We start from the raw sequence: 16,408 nt of genomic DNA, 5'->3' as shown, positions 1-16,408 counted from the left end.
GGTGGGAAAGCCAGGTTCACAGCCCCGCCTTCCTCCATCTTACAGCCTGGCCTTCCTCCATCTCTTCCGGCTCTCAGCCACCTCCCCCAATAGCTAGAGGAGTCAAAACCACACACTAGGAAGTCATCTGCCATCAATGTGGTCATGATGCTGGGTCTCTGCAAATGAATCCCAACCATAGGACTCCCTTGACTGCCATAAGCTCTGTGTGTGGCCAATGCAAAGGCGAGAGGAGTCCTGGGGTCAGAGCAGCAAAATCACAGCAGCATGTTTCTACAGCCTACTCAGGTTGTGCTGGGAAGAAGCCTTAGAAGGTCATGCTCAGGAAGCATTCCCTGGCTCTGAGGCTGTGTGAGGCACCAGGGTCTCTGGCTAAAAGCAGGGCAGTGTTCAGTGCCTTCCTACTCCCAGGCTTGGGGGGCAAGACAAAGTGGCAGCAGAGGCCTCTGGGATCGTTTCCAGGGCTGGGCAATGTGAAGATTGGGGTGGACCTTCTGGCCCAGTCCAGAGTCTGCTCACCAGTGCCCTGCTGAGACACCCCCCACACACATTCCCTGATTTCCCAGCAGCTAGTGTGCTGTGAACCAGGGGCAAGAATTGTGGGTGGAGGTCCTGCTGAGATTTATGAGGGTAAGAAGGAGCCTCGGGCAGGCATAGCATCAGGAAGGCCACTCTACCTCCCCTGCCTCTGTACAGAGGGAAAAACAAAATCTCAAAAGTGAGATTTCAGCTCTGCCTTGGAGGTGGAGCCCAGAACCCAAGGTATAGAGGTATAGGGAGAGACTCTCACCTCCTACCAGACCCCTGTCCGCTGGCAGTGGGGAGAGTCTGCTGGAACCCTGAGGAAGTAGCTCCAGCAACAGCTGTGACAATGATCTAATTCCTACAGAAGGCCACATATATCCACCTTGGGGGCCCTGCTGTCCCTTGAAGTAATGTCACAGACCTCAGTGTGAAACTGAAAAAAATAAATACATAAATTGCTTTTCCTAGGCAGGGTGCACAGACATATGACCATCCCTCCTTCTCAGGGAAGTTACACGTCTGGGCCAATAAAGGTCAACAATCCCCTCAGGGGTGTGTGAGAGTTTCTCTAACACAAGCAAGTTGGGGGAGACACCCACGAAGCTCTTCTGGCCAAGTCATGATATATGCTCTCTGCAGGAGTCACCCACACTGAGACCCAGAGGGATTCAAGCCACAGCAACAATTAAACTTCTCTTTTGGCTTCATCTTGAGGTTTTTCACATGTGACAAATTCTCTGGTTGTCACCGAATTTTTCAAGTATGGATTTGGTTCTCCTTCCTCGCAGAGATGCTCTGGCCCTAAACTCTGAACAGAAGAGAGAAGTTGTTCTTTGGTTTCTAAGCAGGTCCCCTCTGGTATTCTAGAACACAGCTGTTGGGGTTTTCTCTGTGGAATCTCAGTTGATGTGGGAGGACGATAAGGCCAATATGGAGAAGTCACATACTTATTTTTTTCCTCTCTCAAAATACTTTCCTGATCCTTTCCAATTTCCTCTGTGGAAACCTCTTCCAAAAAATTCTCAAAGTTTACCACCAACTTGTCAATAAAATCACTGGGGGCTGAGTATGATTTTAGAACCCTGTCTTCTTCCATGTTCACAGGATCATCAAACTCCTTCAGGTTTAGCTTATCCTGAAAAAGAGAAAGGGACATCCCCAATGATCATTTAAGAGCTACACATGAGGCAATCAAAAGCTCATTAGGCTTGGGATAACCAATGTCTCACCTCTTGACCAGCCCCCCACATTCCTTCCAGAGACCAGAAGTGATGGCCAATCTCCTCCACATGCCCTTCCAGAGAAGCCTGGCAAGACTGACCCATTTCCTGAGAAATGGCACATGGTATTTAAACAACTTTTTTTCTTCTAGAGAGCTCAAGGCTATTTTCCACATAATCATAAGCTCACAAAACCCCAGTTGAGATGGGAGCATCCAAATTAGAACTCTTACATAAGATGAAAAACCACAATCCTCAGACAATACTGCCTAGAAATTCATTTACTCTCTTGACAACTTTTAATAAGTAGCAAAGCATATAGGGTAACACACAGTTGATAAAGGAGAGAAGAAAACAGAAATAACACAAATAACAAAAATTAAATAAATAAAGATGTCTACATTTAAAAAAGGCTTCCAAGCTGAAACAAGCAAGGGCTAGTACTAAAAATACCTGCATCAGGAAGTATTAGAAATAGTCTTTCAATAGTAAAAATTTAAAGGTTATATTTGATAGGGCTTGTTTTTACTTAACTAAAAGAAATTATATCTTAAAAATTGCAAAACAGGGGGCACCTGGGTGGCTCAGTGGGTTAAGCCACTGCCTTCGGCTCAGGTCATGATCTCAGGGTCCTGGGATCGAGCCCCGCATTGAGCTCTCTGCTCGGCAGGGAGTCTGCTTCCCTCTCTCTCTCTGCCTGCCTCTCTGCCTACTTGTGATCTCTCTCTGTCAAATAAATAAATAAAATCTTTAAAAAAAAATTGCAAAACAGTTTTTAATTTAAACTTATGAAAAAGGGAGTTTTCTACTTAGGGATAAGTCACTAAAAGACCCTATTCCCAGTTCAAGTCTGACTGTAACTTCCCCAGTCTGAGAAAAACAACTGGAGGCAGCCTTGTCAGCCTGTGGACAGCTATGTATATCAACATCCCCTCAAGGTCTCCAGTGGCCTCTAAACTAACTTGTTCTTGACTGCTTTTAAATGGCCCTGAATCTTATAGCTAGGTTCTCTCTTGCTCCCTAATTAGACAGTCAGGTCCTTGAAGGTAGGGCCAGTGTCCTTTAGTGGCATCCATTATAGGACCAGTTCCATGTCCAGCACACACTGGGTCCTCTGAGCAGAGGGAAGTCCTTTCCACTGGTCCAAGAGGATGAAGGCCAAAGTTGTTCCAGAAAGGCTCATTCCACCTGTCATGCCAGCCATACCCTGGGACTTTTTAACCTCAATTTCTATTGATGTGAATCAGCCTGTACAAATCTCAGCCCAGAACTCCTCCCCACCTCCACCACCCTTCCTTGTCTTCTGCAACCAACCTACTCAATGATTTCTCTAACAAAAGCAAAAGTATTTACCTCGAAATCATCTCCACGCCATGTGGCTATGCTGCTTTCAGCAGGGTTGGGGACATCAGGCCAACATAAGTGCTTCAATTTGCTAATAAGAGATATGATTTTAAAATAGGGATTGAGTTTGAGAAGTATATGTTACTTACACTGCTTGGGTCTGCCAGAAGGGTGCAGCTTTGCTACAGAGAATTGTATGGCTCTCTATTAAACAAGGGCAAGCTGTTGACTTCCTGACAGACACTGGGAACACATAGTTTGGGGAGTGAAATTATAAGTCCTCAACGGGTTGTGATGGAAAGACACCTTTCTTACCCTCTCTTGCCTCTGCATCTCCACCCCTGGTCCTGATGCTAGAAACCACACCATCACAGAACCATGTTTTTGAGATTTATCCTCCAGGAAGCATAACCCTCTAAGCCTGATTCAACACCTACATTTTAGTGCAGTGATTCTCAAAGTGTGGTCCTAACCAGCCACAGCCGCCTCACCGGGGAGCCTGATAGATAGGCAAAATGTACAAGAGTTTGCCTGGTGACTTGGTTTCTACCTATGGTTGGGAAATGAGGCTGACATTCACTTAACTATAACTAAGCCTAGCTGCTTGGCAGAGAAGGTCCTCCGCTGTGCAGTTTGGGAGAGAGAGATCTATGGGAGAGGGAGCCCTTGACCAGCAGGGTAGCATGAGGCTCTCTGGGGAAAGAAAGCACAAGACCTTCCTTTCCCACAGTGACCAGGGCACATAGGACAAACGTCTCTGTGGCCAGCCCTCCAACTCTGCACTACTAGCAAGGAACAAGTCTATGCTGGGCATACTATTGGCCAATGCTCTAATCCCATGGGTAAGTTCTCTCTCTACCTGGGAGATCACTGAGAGGAAGGACCTTCTCCCTGACTTTAGAGTCAGGTGCCAAATATAGAAGATAACAGCATGTAGGGCAGCTGGCAATCCCCTGGCATAAGCCTGGTACATGGGGCTGTGGGGCGCAGAAGTCCTCGTTTGGTCAGAATTCTGATGAGCAGGTATGGCATATAAATAAACTCAGTAAATATGTACCAAATTGATAAATGAATCAACATCCCCTTAATAACACAGTGCCCTCTCCACACATGATGGCTTCCACCCCTTCAATCCCTGATTTTGAGGGTACGTGCTATTGCCTATAAACTCACTTGGGTTTTTTGAGACCATATGCCACTGTCAGCATGATGAGAATGAGAAGGCCGCTTCCAACCAAAGAAGTTATAAAGAAAATCTCAGGGACACCTTTGGAAATAGGAGAACAAAAGTCAGTAAAAGGATGAGCTCCTCACATTGGTGACAAAAATTAAAGATTAATTTTTTTCTTCCAGGAGTTTCAGCAACATGTTCCTTATGATTTTTCTTTCAATTCAATTAAAATTTATTCATAAAAAGAAAATTGATATTTGCGGCTCTTCATCCAGTTCTCTTCTGCCAGAATAACAGTGACAAATACTATGTTCACCAGGCTCATTCTCCACCTTCATTCCTTAGCACATATTTAGTGAGTGCTTACCACTTTCCAAGCACTATCCTGGGTAATAAAAAGTAAGGAAGATATACAAGATCTCTACTCGCATGGAGCCTACATTCTGGTAGAAGGATTCAGACAATAAAAAAAGAAGATGATTAGAAAAAGAAGATATAACAGGATGATAGAGTATATTTAGGTAAGATGGGAGGATAGTTAGTAACTTTATACATCGGCAAAGGAAGACTTCTCTGAAAGGAGAAATCTGAGCCAATGTTAATAATGAGAAGAAATCACTCATGCAAAAATGAGGAGAAAGCATTCCTGGCAGAAGGAACAGCAGAGGCAAAAGCCTTGAAGCAGGAAGAAGTTAGCACAGATAGAAGCAGAATGCGGTAGGAGAGGAGGTCAGTAAACCCCAGCTCAGGAAGGATCCTAAAAGCTGTGGGTAGGAATTTGCATTTTATTTAACACACAACAGAAGCCACTGGTGGGTTTCAAGCAGGGAGCTAGGGTTTTAAACTCTGACTGCCGTGTGGAGAATAGACTGCAGAGGAACGAAGACAGAAGCAGGGAGATCTGTAATCTGCAAACAAGTGTAAGAAACATTAAGGCTCCAAGGCAGGCTCTTGCCTTAAATTTGACCCATGGAGAAAATTCTAGCAGATGATGCAATCTGTGCCTAGTGCTGTGAAAATACAATATGATTTTAAAAGATTCTACAGAACAATATAAAAAAGAACTCCAAAAAAGGCAGTGTTAGCCCATAAAAACAGAACGTGTTTTCTATGTGGAAACGCATGCTGTATTTACATTTTCCAGAGCCATAAAGATAGTTTTATACTTTTGAAAATGTGATAAGCAAGAGGCTTTCAAGAGTACTTAAACCAGGGGGGTCTGGGTGGCTCAGTGGGTTGGGTGTCTTGATTTCGGATCCAGTCCCATGGTCATGAGGTTGAACCCTGCATTGCACTCCACTCTAAGCCTGGAGCCTGCTTAAGATTCTCTCTCCTTCTGCTCCTCCCCACCCTCTGCTCATGTGCTCTCTCTCTCTCTAAAAAAAGAGAGAGAGAGAAAACTTAAACCAGACTCTGTTTACCTTTTACTAAAAAAACTGGCAATGTCTCTTCACTTTTAATATAAGTGATTCTTTTTTTTTTTTAAGATTTTATTTATTTATTTGACAGAGAGAAATCACAAGTAAGCAGAGAGGCAGGCAGAGAGAGAGGAGGAAGCAGGCTCCCTGCTGAGCAGAAAGCCCGATGTGGGGCTCGAACCCAGGACCTGGGATCATGACCTGAGCCGAAGGCAGTGGCTTAACCCACTGAGCCACCCAGGCGCCCCATTATAAGTGATTCTTAAAATCAAATCTCTGCTCCTCAAGAACTTGAGAAAATTAACGTATTTCTGTTTCTCACATTCTCCTTCTTTCTTTCTTCATCTCTCCTCTCATTCTAGCTTCTTTTCCCCTTGAATATTTCCCATAACCATCATCAACACTATATTTTATATTTTATTAAATTTTTCTTGCTATTTTTTAATGTAAAAACTGATAAGTAGAACATATTATGTACATTTTTGCTCAAAAATCTCCACAAATGATGGAAGTTAAGTTCCTTCCTGTGGACAATGGTGCTAGTTAAACCAAGGTTTTCTCTCCAAGGCCCCGCTCTGTAGCAACCTCTGGAACACAGATACTGGTGACTATGAACCTGGGGCAGCTTTGAAGCAGAGGTTGGTATGTACTGAAATGAAGTTGGAATTAACTTAAACGCTTCTCCTCAAGATGACATGGGACTACCCATGATGAAGGAACAAAATGACCAGTCTTTTCAAATTCAGTTCTCAATGTGTCTGTTCTCTCTACTTCTCTCCTCAACCATACGCCTTCCAGGAAGGTCAATGAGCCAGAGGGCAGATGGTTCTTCCTACTTAAGTACTTCCCTTTCATTAGGCTTCCCCCTGCCTTTAGCAAACACCATCTCTAATTGCCATAAGGGAAATGCCAAGGAGACTTATGCAAGGCATAAAGGAAATACTCACTAATTGATAATGTCTTGAAGTTTATCTTGGTGCCATTGGTTCCCCCAGCACTGGTGCTGGCCATGACCTGAAGAGTATAAGAGGTCTTTCGTGTCAGGGACTCCAGGCCATACTGCAGTATGTTGGGGTTGACTGTCTTGGCTAAAGGAAAAATATAGAAGTCAAACACAACAGCCAAGCCCAAGTAAAAACTGTGCTTTAGGAAGAGTGAAATAAGAGCACTGGGACCTGTACCTCCAAGTCATCCAATCGAACACCCCAATCCCTCTAACCATGTTATGCTTAAAATTAGTCTAGAAAGATATAGCAAAGACCTACACATAAGAGCTAACACTATAAAACTCTTTGAAGACAACATAGGGTAAATGGTGGCTTTGAACTTGGCAGTGGTTTCTTACATATGATACCGAATACATAAGCAACAAAAGAAAATAAATTAATCTGGACTTCACCAAAATTAAAAACTTTTGTGTGCCAAAAGACATTATCAAGAGAGTGAAATGACAATCCATAAAATGGAAAAAAATATTTGCAAATCATATATTTTATAAGAAACTTCTAACATAATCTTATGACTCAAAAACTGAAAGACTAACAACCCAATTTAAAAATGGGCAAAGTGGGGCACCTGGGTGGCTCAGTGGGTTAAAACCTCTGCCTTCGGCTCAGGTCATGATCCCAGGGTCCTGGGATCGAGCCCCACATTGGGCTCTCTGCTTAGCAGGGAGCCTGCTTCCTCCTCTCTCTCTGCCTGCCTCTCTGCTTACTTGTGATCCCTGTCTGTCAAATAAATAAATTAAATAAAAATGGGCAAAGAAATGGAACAGACTTTCTCAAAGAAGATATACAAATGGCCGATAAGCACATGCAAAGATGTTCAACATCATTAATTATTAAGGAAATAAAAAATGAAACCACATTGAGAAACCATTTCATACCCACCATGATAGTAACAATAATATAAGTGTTGGTAAGAATGTGGAGAAATTGTAACTCTCATCCATTGCTAGTGGGCATGTAACATGGGGCAGCCACTATGGAAAACAGCTGGGTGGTTTCTCAAAAAATTAAACCAGAATTATCATATGGGCCAGCAATTCCACTCCGAGGTATGTGCCCCAAAGAATTAAAAGCAAGTAAATACTCAAACAGTATTTGCCTACAGTATTAATTACAGTAGCCAAAAAGTGGAAACAACCCAAATGCCCATCAACTGATGAATGGATAAACAAAATGCAGACTATCCATAGAATAGAATATTCTTCAGCTATAAAAAGGAATGAGATATTATTACAATCTACAAGATGGATAAACTTTGAAAACACAATGCTAAGTAAGAGAAGTCAGATCAAAAAGCCTCATATTGTATGATTCCATTTATATGAGATAGCCAGAATATGTAAATCCAAAAGACAGAAAGCAATTTTGAGGTTTCCAGGGACTGTGGGAAAAAGACAATGAGAAGCGACTGATTAATTGGTACAGGGTTTCTATTTGGGGTAGAAACAAATAGAGATGATGGTGGCACAACATTATTAATATACTCAGTGCCACTAACTGGTACACTTTCAAATGTTTTGAGTGGTAAATTTTATGCTTTATGTATTTTACTATAACAAAAAAAAGTTAGCCTAAATAGGAATCCAAGCCTAGCCCAAAATTGAGGATGTCAGTAGATACTGTGGATTCAAGCAAAAGTATGACTTGACAGTGGGCAGAAGGAATCAGGGTAGAGGGTCCTGCACTGAGGTAGGTGTCACCACTCTACTCTTTAATGCAGAGTATTAAAGAGTCTGCATTAATGATCGGGAAGCTCCCAGAAGGCCAGCTTGTTCACAGCCTGACCACAAACACTCCTTTTGCTCCTACAGGATTCTTAGGATCTGTCATTTCACTCTCATTTGACTCCAAAAAACTCAAGAGGTGCGTGTTCTTGGCCTCATTATCAGAGAGGTTGTCAAAGAGGCTAAGTGATTCATGTGAGATTATAGGGCATCAACCCCTACAGCAGGTGTACCCACAGCATCTCTTTGGGGTTTGGGGGTTTTCCAGCTTGGCTACAAGCACACTTACAGAACTCCTTTCCATCTTCAGTTTGGTAATATATGGTGTAGTTGCTGATGAAGCCGTTTCTCTGACTCTTGGGAATCTCTTTCCACATGATTGTGACTGTCTTCACACCGATGTTGTCTGCCTCGGTCACAGGACCCACTGACGGAACTTTACAGGCCAGAGAGAAAAACAATAAGCACTGAATCACAGCTGGGGAGATCCTTTTCCCCAGAGCTGTGGGTGGTACTCAAGGCAAATCGGGGCCAGAGATGGGAGGCCGGAGCAGAGTAAGGAAAAGAGACACCACCTTGTTTGGGAACATAGTTATCTGGAATTATCTATCTTGAATAGAAGGAAAGCACTGTTAAAAGTCTGCAAAAAAAGTACTTTCTGACAGAGCCCTCACTCTCGTTTTGCATTCAGCTTTCATTCGTATCATTTCATTTGTATAATTCAGCTAGTATCAAATACAGCTGCAGGACAGGCACCCGGGGTTACCTTTGAGTGACAGGACAGATTTTCTAATGTTGAATCTGGATAAGGTTAACCTCCAAAAGATAAAGAATAAAGTCTGGGCAGTTCATCAGTACAACCCATGAGTTGTACTGTACAACAGCAACACAAAAATAATCTTTTGCATCTCCAATTTAGGATTAACTCTGTAAGGTCCCTAACTTGGTCTTAAATAAATGTTATTTCTGCTTACAAGGCTATTGGCCCTAAGTTCCTTTGTGAGGAATTATTTTGCCTCTCTGAGCCTTGATTTTCCATTTGTAGAATGAGGGGCTTGGACTTGAGGATCTCTAACTTCTACCCCAGCTTTGAAATCCAGTAAACCTACAACCTGACCACAACTGTGTCAAGCGTATGTAGCTTCCAAGCTGAAGGTGCAGCACAGCTAAGCGCTAAGGCAACTGTGAATGGGCTAAAGACATTCACAGCCTCATCTGGTTGTTGGACAGGCCCCAGGGTTTCCTTGCCCCACGGAGCCTTTGCATACATACTGCCTTCTTTAGCATAAGCCTGAATGGAATATGGCTGGCCCACTCGGTCTCCCAACATTGGATACACAGAGATGTTATAGCACTGGAAGGGTTTTAATTCATCTGTAAAAAAGAGAGAGAGAGAAACAGAAAATAAGCCTTAGCTCAGAGGCTGGCAAAGGAGAATTGTTAGACCGAGTTACATCTACGTCTTAGAGGACATACTGTAAGTATGGACATATACTCTAATGTAAGAACATTTCTCTACTGTTTCCACATCTGGAAAACAAGGAGGTTAGGTTGGATCATCTCCTTTGTCCAACTTTAACCTTTTAAAATTAATTATTAGAACTAAGTCTACACCATTCTAATGAAATGACAGAGCCAACCAGGAGGGGAAAAGTAAGAGATCCAGTCCTTCCTCTATCATGGATTTTGTTACATGATTTGGAAGCACTACAGAATAAAATTTAATCCTTCTCTCAATAGCATATCATCCTGAGAACTCAGATTCCATGAATTCTAGCTCCTCTACCATGAATCCCTGCATGAGTATAATCCTTTGTATGGGTGCCATTAAGTATTAAATGGTTAGACTGGCAGGATTGGGAGGGTAAAGCCTCACTCATCTGTCTTTCAAGGAGCAGGGACTTTCTTAAAAAGAAGTCTATTCCCTATATCACTTACTTGGAGAGGGGACCTAGATCTTAAATAGGGAACTAGAACTAAAAGGGTAGCCTGGGCAAGACTTGTTACCCACATGATCAAGATATCCAGGAAGGGCTCTCTGATGGTGAGGTCAATATGGTGGTTTCCACCTGTAAATAGACCATATACCAAGTCTGATATCCATAGACTCCTGGCCCAGCCTAAGTGGGAACCACCAAGAAATATGGCACTTCTCTGGGCCTGCACTTGCTTTGTCCAAAAGACATCCAAAGATGTCCAAAACTACATCTACAGCTTTAGAGTCAAAGTTAAAGATTTTAAAACTAGTGGAAATGAAACTGAATCTTATATAAAGGGAACTTGTGGGGTCCACAATGGATACCTTTCCGGATTGTCCAGTTCCTGGCCTGAGACACAGATTCCCAGGAAAAAGTGGAGGGCTCTGAGTCCAAATCTGGGAACCATTCAACCATCCATGTGTCCACATCTGGAGCAGAGCTTTGCCACTCCACCACCAGCTGGTCCTGAGTGAGGCAGGCCTGCATGGCCTCAATGCACTGAAATGCTAAGAGGGGAAAAAAACAAGAGAGAAAGCTGCCCAACTCATTCTCCAAATGCACCAACCACACTGGCTTCCATTCACTGCCCAAACTGTAAAGAAGATCAAAATGCAAGATCTCCACTGCGGCCTCCTCTTAATGGTGCTGTTTCCATCCTTTTTATTGTATCACTTTTCCTTGCCTCCCACATTTGATGATTAAGTATCTTCTTAATCTTTCCTTATGTCTCCAAAATTTACCTATTTGTAAGAAAGAATCTCATTAGAAAGTTGCTGACTCATAAGACTTACCTTCCATAGGTGCCCGTGCAAGTAAAAGGAAGCAAGTTTAGACAAAGAATGAATCTCTAAAAGCAGAATTTCAGGTACCAGTAATTCTATGGCTGGGAGCTGGGAGATTGTGCCCCTAAAGGCATACCTGGGAGGTGACTTCAAATTTCAACTATCTAGGCTGGTCCCACACAACCTGGCTATAGATTCCTATCCACAAGGCAGTGAGAACTGTATGTACCAGAAAGATGTAGACAAACACTTCACAGCACCTAGATATGACTGATATGTAAATGACATTTTCTGCAGCCCTAACAAAAAAAACAAAAACCAACAACAAAAAAAACCCTCTTGTCTTGAAACAAGCAACAAGGATTCCTTTAATAGAAAAGTTACAAATAAAATCTTGTGGGGGGGAAAAAAGGATGGGGTGCACCTGGGTGGCTCAGTTGGTTAAGTGACTACCTTCAGGTCAGGTCATGATCCCAGGGTCTAGGGATCAAGCCCCATGTCACGCTCTCTGCTCAGGAGAGAGCCTGCTTTTCCCTCTCGCTCTGCCAGCCACTCTGCCTGCTTGTCTTCTCTCTCTTTCTCTCTGTCAAATAAATAAATAAAATCTTAAAAAAAATTTAAATACAATGCAATACCTAAGATTTTAAATAGAATAAATAAAATACCTAAGAGTTTAATATAATACCTAAGATTTAATTAGAATCATATAGCTATCTTATTAAAAATGTTTAAATAAGAAAGGAGAACTACTGGAGGGCATGTGGCACAGAAGGGGAGCACAAGAAGGCGGGGCCCAGAAGATCACGGGGTGCCACTCTCCTCTCTCCTCTGCCCCTTATCACCCACAATATGCCTGGGGCTTCAAAATTACAATTAACAAAGTATGCTTCAATGAACATCAAAGACAGTCCTGGATAAAGGCAGGAGGCAGTGTCCTTCAAAAAAATCAAAAAGCCTTCCAAAGCTAGAAGCCTAGCCAAGTGTAGAATTTGGTGTGAGGTCTGGGAGTACTGAATCCTGCTATTTCTAGGCAACAAGCCCCAGCAGGCTGTGTGCAACTTTACAAGCCTCTGTTCTTGAAGGCCACAGTTTATGAATCCTTTTCTCAAACTGGGCCTTTATGAGATACTCCAGCTGCTAGTCCCAGAGAAAGGCCAGGAAATTTGTCTATCTAAAAGAATCAGGAAGGGCAACTGAGGCATGAAGGAAATGTAAAGCTGGAGTAGGGATAGGGGCCAGGACATCAACCACATGTGATCTCTAGAGCTCCTACCACTCCCACCCCCACCCATAGCCTCTAAGCATCCTCGGTTACCATTCCGGTCAGGCTGAAAGGCATTTCTAGAGCTTCTGGAACCCTCCCTAGTCTCTTGTAGAAGGTAATGTTCATGCTCCCTGATCTTCTCAATTCCTTCTTACTATTTGGTCTGTGTGTATGTGTGTGTGTGTGTGTGTGTGTTGCTTGGTTAGAAGAATTGTGCCCTCAACTCACTCCAGAGTCCCCTTGCAAGCCATGCTGGAACCACTCTTCCTTGGGTTTTTGTTGCAAATTGTACCCATTATGGGTGGAACTGTGTCCCACAAAAAAGAAATCCTCAGTACTCCAGAATGTAACCTTATCAGGAAATCAGATTGTTGTGGATGTTAGTAGTTAAGATAGTGGGTCCTTAACCCATTGTGACTGATGTCCTCATGAACGGATTTGGACACAGAAACAAAGAGACATAGGAAGCTGGCCATGTGAAGATACGGGCAGAGACTGAAGTTATGCTGTTATAAGCCAAGGAATGCCTGGGGCTTCCAAAAGCTGGAAGAGGTAAGGAAGGATCCTCCCCTAGAGCACAGCCCTGCCAACACCTTCATTTTAGACTTCTGGCCTCCAGAACAATGGGACAGTAAATTTCTGTTGTTAGGAGCCACTGCGTCTGTGGTCCATTGTTACAGCAGCCCTGGGAAAATCACATAGCACCTTTGGCTTGGCCAACTCCCCTTCCCTGGCTGTGTTTCTTTCACATCCTTTTCTGGTCTCCCTGGAGGCACTTTCGTAATAATTACTTGCACACAAATCCTGACCTGAAGACAGGAATGAGTGTTGATTCCTAAGCCCACAGTCCTTTTCTTTACCAACACTGGCTGTCTGAGGAACAGAGGTCAGGTTGAAAGAGCCAAACATGCTATAGGGATGAATGGAACAGCCCAGGCCCTGGGCCACGAGAGGTGTGGAAAAGGTTCAATTAAGCCATAAGTCAACTGTGAAAGAACCTGGGCAGTGTCAAGGGTGCTGAAGGAGAAGTTTCCAAATCATCACTCTGCTGTATGTAAACTCTCCTGGACCCTTCCATTATTCAACAAGAACATTTGAATAATTTCTCCAAATACAACATACCCCCAGGTGCTGTAGAAAATCCATATTCATCCTGGGAGAGGGGAAAAGGGGCTTTGACTGCTAACACTTTTAAGTTCTTGTGGTTTGCATGAAGGCAGTCACTGTGGGCCATCAAATACAGCCCTCAGGCACTGTGGTGCGCACCTTAGCTGTCAAAGGCTACCCTCAGCTCTGCCTCAGGAGTCCTTACAGCCTCCTCACCCACGCCACACAGTGGCTGTGCTCTTCGGGGTCCTACCTCAGATCACTCCAGAGCCACATGCTGGCTAAGGTCCTTTAAAACTCAGAGATGTTTAGGTCAGAAGGAACATGAAGGTGTATCTATTCCAAGCCCTTTTTAAAAAGATGGTAAAGTGGCCGGGACACCTGGGTGGCTCAGTTGGTTGGACGACTGCCTTCGGCTCAGGTCATGATCCTGGAGTCCCGGGATCAAGTCCCACATCGGGCTCCCGGCTCCGTGGGAGTCTGCTTCTCTCTCTGACCTTCTCCTTGCTCATGCTCTCTCTCACTGTCTCTCTCTCAAATAAATAAATAAAATCTTTAAAAAAAAAAAAAAGATGGTAAAATGGAGGCCCACAGAGGAAAATAACTGGTTCAATGTCAAGCAGCATCAAGTCTAAGATTCTGGTATATTGTAAAACTGTGGATTATGCAGATCCGGGTTTGATTTCACCTGAGCAACCATGGGCAGATTCCCAAGCTTTCCTGAATCTCCACTTCATCATCTATTAAATGATTCTAATAGCCTCTACCTCATGGACCATTTCAAGGCATTAAATTAACCTATCTCATCTTGGCATAATGCCTGACATTTACCAATGAACAGCATATGATAAGTGCACTTACTAAGTGTTAGCACTTATAACAATTATTATTATTATTATCTTGCTGCAAAAGGGTGATTTTATTAAAGCACAGGGACAGGACCCATGGGCAGAAAGGGTTGCTGCTATAACAATTATTATTATTATAACTATTCTCTAGCTGACTCCACCTTATTAAACAAAATTCTGTAAAGCATTACTTTCTTATATGTCTAAACCAGGAATCTTTAAACATTCTCTGTAAGAAGCCAAATAGTAAAAATTTTAGGTTTTATAAGACATATGGTCTTTGTCACAATGATTCATCTCTGCCACTATTGCACAAGAGGAGACATAAGCAAATGGAAACAAATAGGTGTGGCTGTGTTTCAATAAAACTTTATTTACAAAAACAGGTATCAGGACAGGTTTGGTCTACAGCTGTAGCTTGCCTGCATCTGGTCTGGGATTATTATAATGGATGATCACACTGATGCTTCTGACACAAGGCAAGTACCTTTAGAATTGGGAAAAATTAGCAACAACAACAACAAAAAAACCCTATGGGAATTTAGCATAATTTTAGTTAAAATATTATAGTATTTTTAAAGTTGATAATCCCTGCCTAATAAAAATTTAATCAATCAGAAATTTTATTAAGAATGGCAATATTGGGGCACCTGGTTGGCTCAGTCTGTTGAGCATCCAATTCTGGTTTGGCTTAGGCCATGATCTTGCAGTTGTGAGATCAAGTCCCCCATCAGGCTGTACTCAACACAGAGTCTGCTTCAGATTCTCTCTCTCCTTCCTCCCTCCTGTACTCTCTCAAAATAAATAAATAAATAAATAAATAAATAAATAAATAAATAAATAATTTTTTTTGAACAATGACAATAGTAATAATTAGCATTAGGCAAATCATTTTAAAGATACAATCTCATTTCACAACAGCTCTGTGAAGGAGGCATTACTATATAACAGCTCCATTTTACAAGTAGCTGAGGTTTAGTGAGGTTACATAAGTTGCCCAAGGTTTGTGGTATCTAGATACCACAGTAAAAAAGCCAAGATATGAATACAGGGCTGTTGGACTCCAAAGCCCATGTTTCTATCCCCTATTCTTTACTGCCTCCCACTCCAGGGCCACACCAAGAAACTGGCTTTACTATGCAGCAGTGCCTCTACTAACAAAGAAGGTTTATTCAATGACACGCATTTGTCAGAAACCGCATCACTAGGGATATCAGATAGGCAGAAAGTAGGATGCCAGGAACTAAGGATGGTAGAGAATATTATTAAATATTACAGTAATGTCAAGTGTAGCTCAAAACACAGAATATGTATACAACTGACCATTGAACAACATGGGGGTTTGGGGCACGAACCCCCATGCAGTTGAAAAATCTATGTATAACTTTTGACTCCCCCAAAACTTAATTACTAATAGCCTACTGTTGACTGGAAGCCTTACTGGTAACAGAGTAGATTAATACATGTTTTGCATGTTACATGTATTATGTATTATATTTTTTTAATTTAAAAAAAAATTTATTTATTTATTTGACAGAAAGAGATCACAAGTAGACAGAGAGGCAGGCAGAGAGAGAGGGGGAAGCAGGCTCCCTGCTAAGCAGAGAGCCTGATGTGGGACTCAATCCCAGGACCCTGAGATCATGACCTGAGCCGAAGGCAGAGGCTTTAACCTACTGAGCCACCCAGGCACCCCTATATATTATATTTTTACAACAAAGAACACAAGAGAAAAGAAAATGTTATTTAGAAAGTCATAAGAGAAAATACATTTATAGTATTATACAGTAAAAAAAATTGCATTTAAGTGGACCCACCCAGTTCAAACCCATGTTGTTCAAGAGTCAACTGTACATATGAGTTTCAAAATGAGGCAAGGGAAGAAATGGGTTCAGTTTAAGGGGAAGAGAAAGAGGGGAGTAGAGGCAAATGAGTCCAGCGCTGGTAGTACAAAGGTCTGAACCAGTCTAGGTCTAAGTAAAGAGAGGTGAAAAATTAGAGAGTGCATTACCTAACTAT

The 16,408-nt window shown here is 42.5% G+C and overlaps 1 protein-coding gene across 1 annotated transcript in view; it reads right to left on the bottom strand.

Annotated features, from left to right (window-relative positions):
• Nucleotides 1-939: 939 nt before the first annotated feature.
• The window catches only part of IL31RA (interleukin 31 receptor A), a 76,860-nt gene continuing 61,391 nt past the window's right edge, over nt 940-16,408 (bottom strand). The window contains exons 9-15 of the mRNA XM_047730607.1: nt 10,712-10,894; nt 9,682-9,783; nt 8,699-8,845; nt 6,626-6,766; nt 4,263-4,356; nt 3,099-3,180; nt 940-1,660 (exon numbers count right to left, since the gene is read on the bottom strand). Coding sequence (XP_047586563.1) covers nt 1,211-1,660; nt 3,099-3,180; nt 4,263-4,356; nt 6,626-6,766; nt 8,699-8,845; nt 9,682-9,783; nt 10,712-10,894 — 1,199 coding nt within the window. The 3' untranslated portion in view covers nt 940-1,210. The remainder of the gene's footprint in view (nt 1,661-3,098; nt 3,181-4,262; nt 4,357-6,625; nt 6,767-8,698; nt 8,846-9,681; nt 9,784-10,711; nt 10,895-16,408) is intronic.

Source organism: Lutra lutra, chromosome 5 (genome assembly GCF_902655055.1).
Source record: "Lutra lutra chromosome 5, mLutLut1.2, whole genome shotgun sequence".
Classification (NCBI taxonomy): Eukaryota; Metazoa; Chordata; class Mammalia; order Carnivora; family Mustelidae; genus Lutra; species Lutra lutra.
The sequence above is the reverse complement of the archived record's forward strand: the minus strand, read 5'-3'. Positions and strand labels throughout refer to the sequence as shown.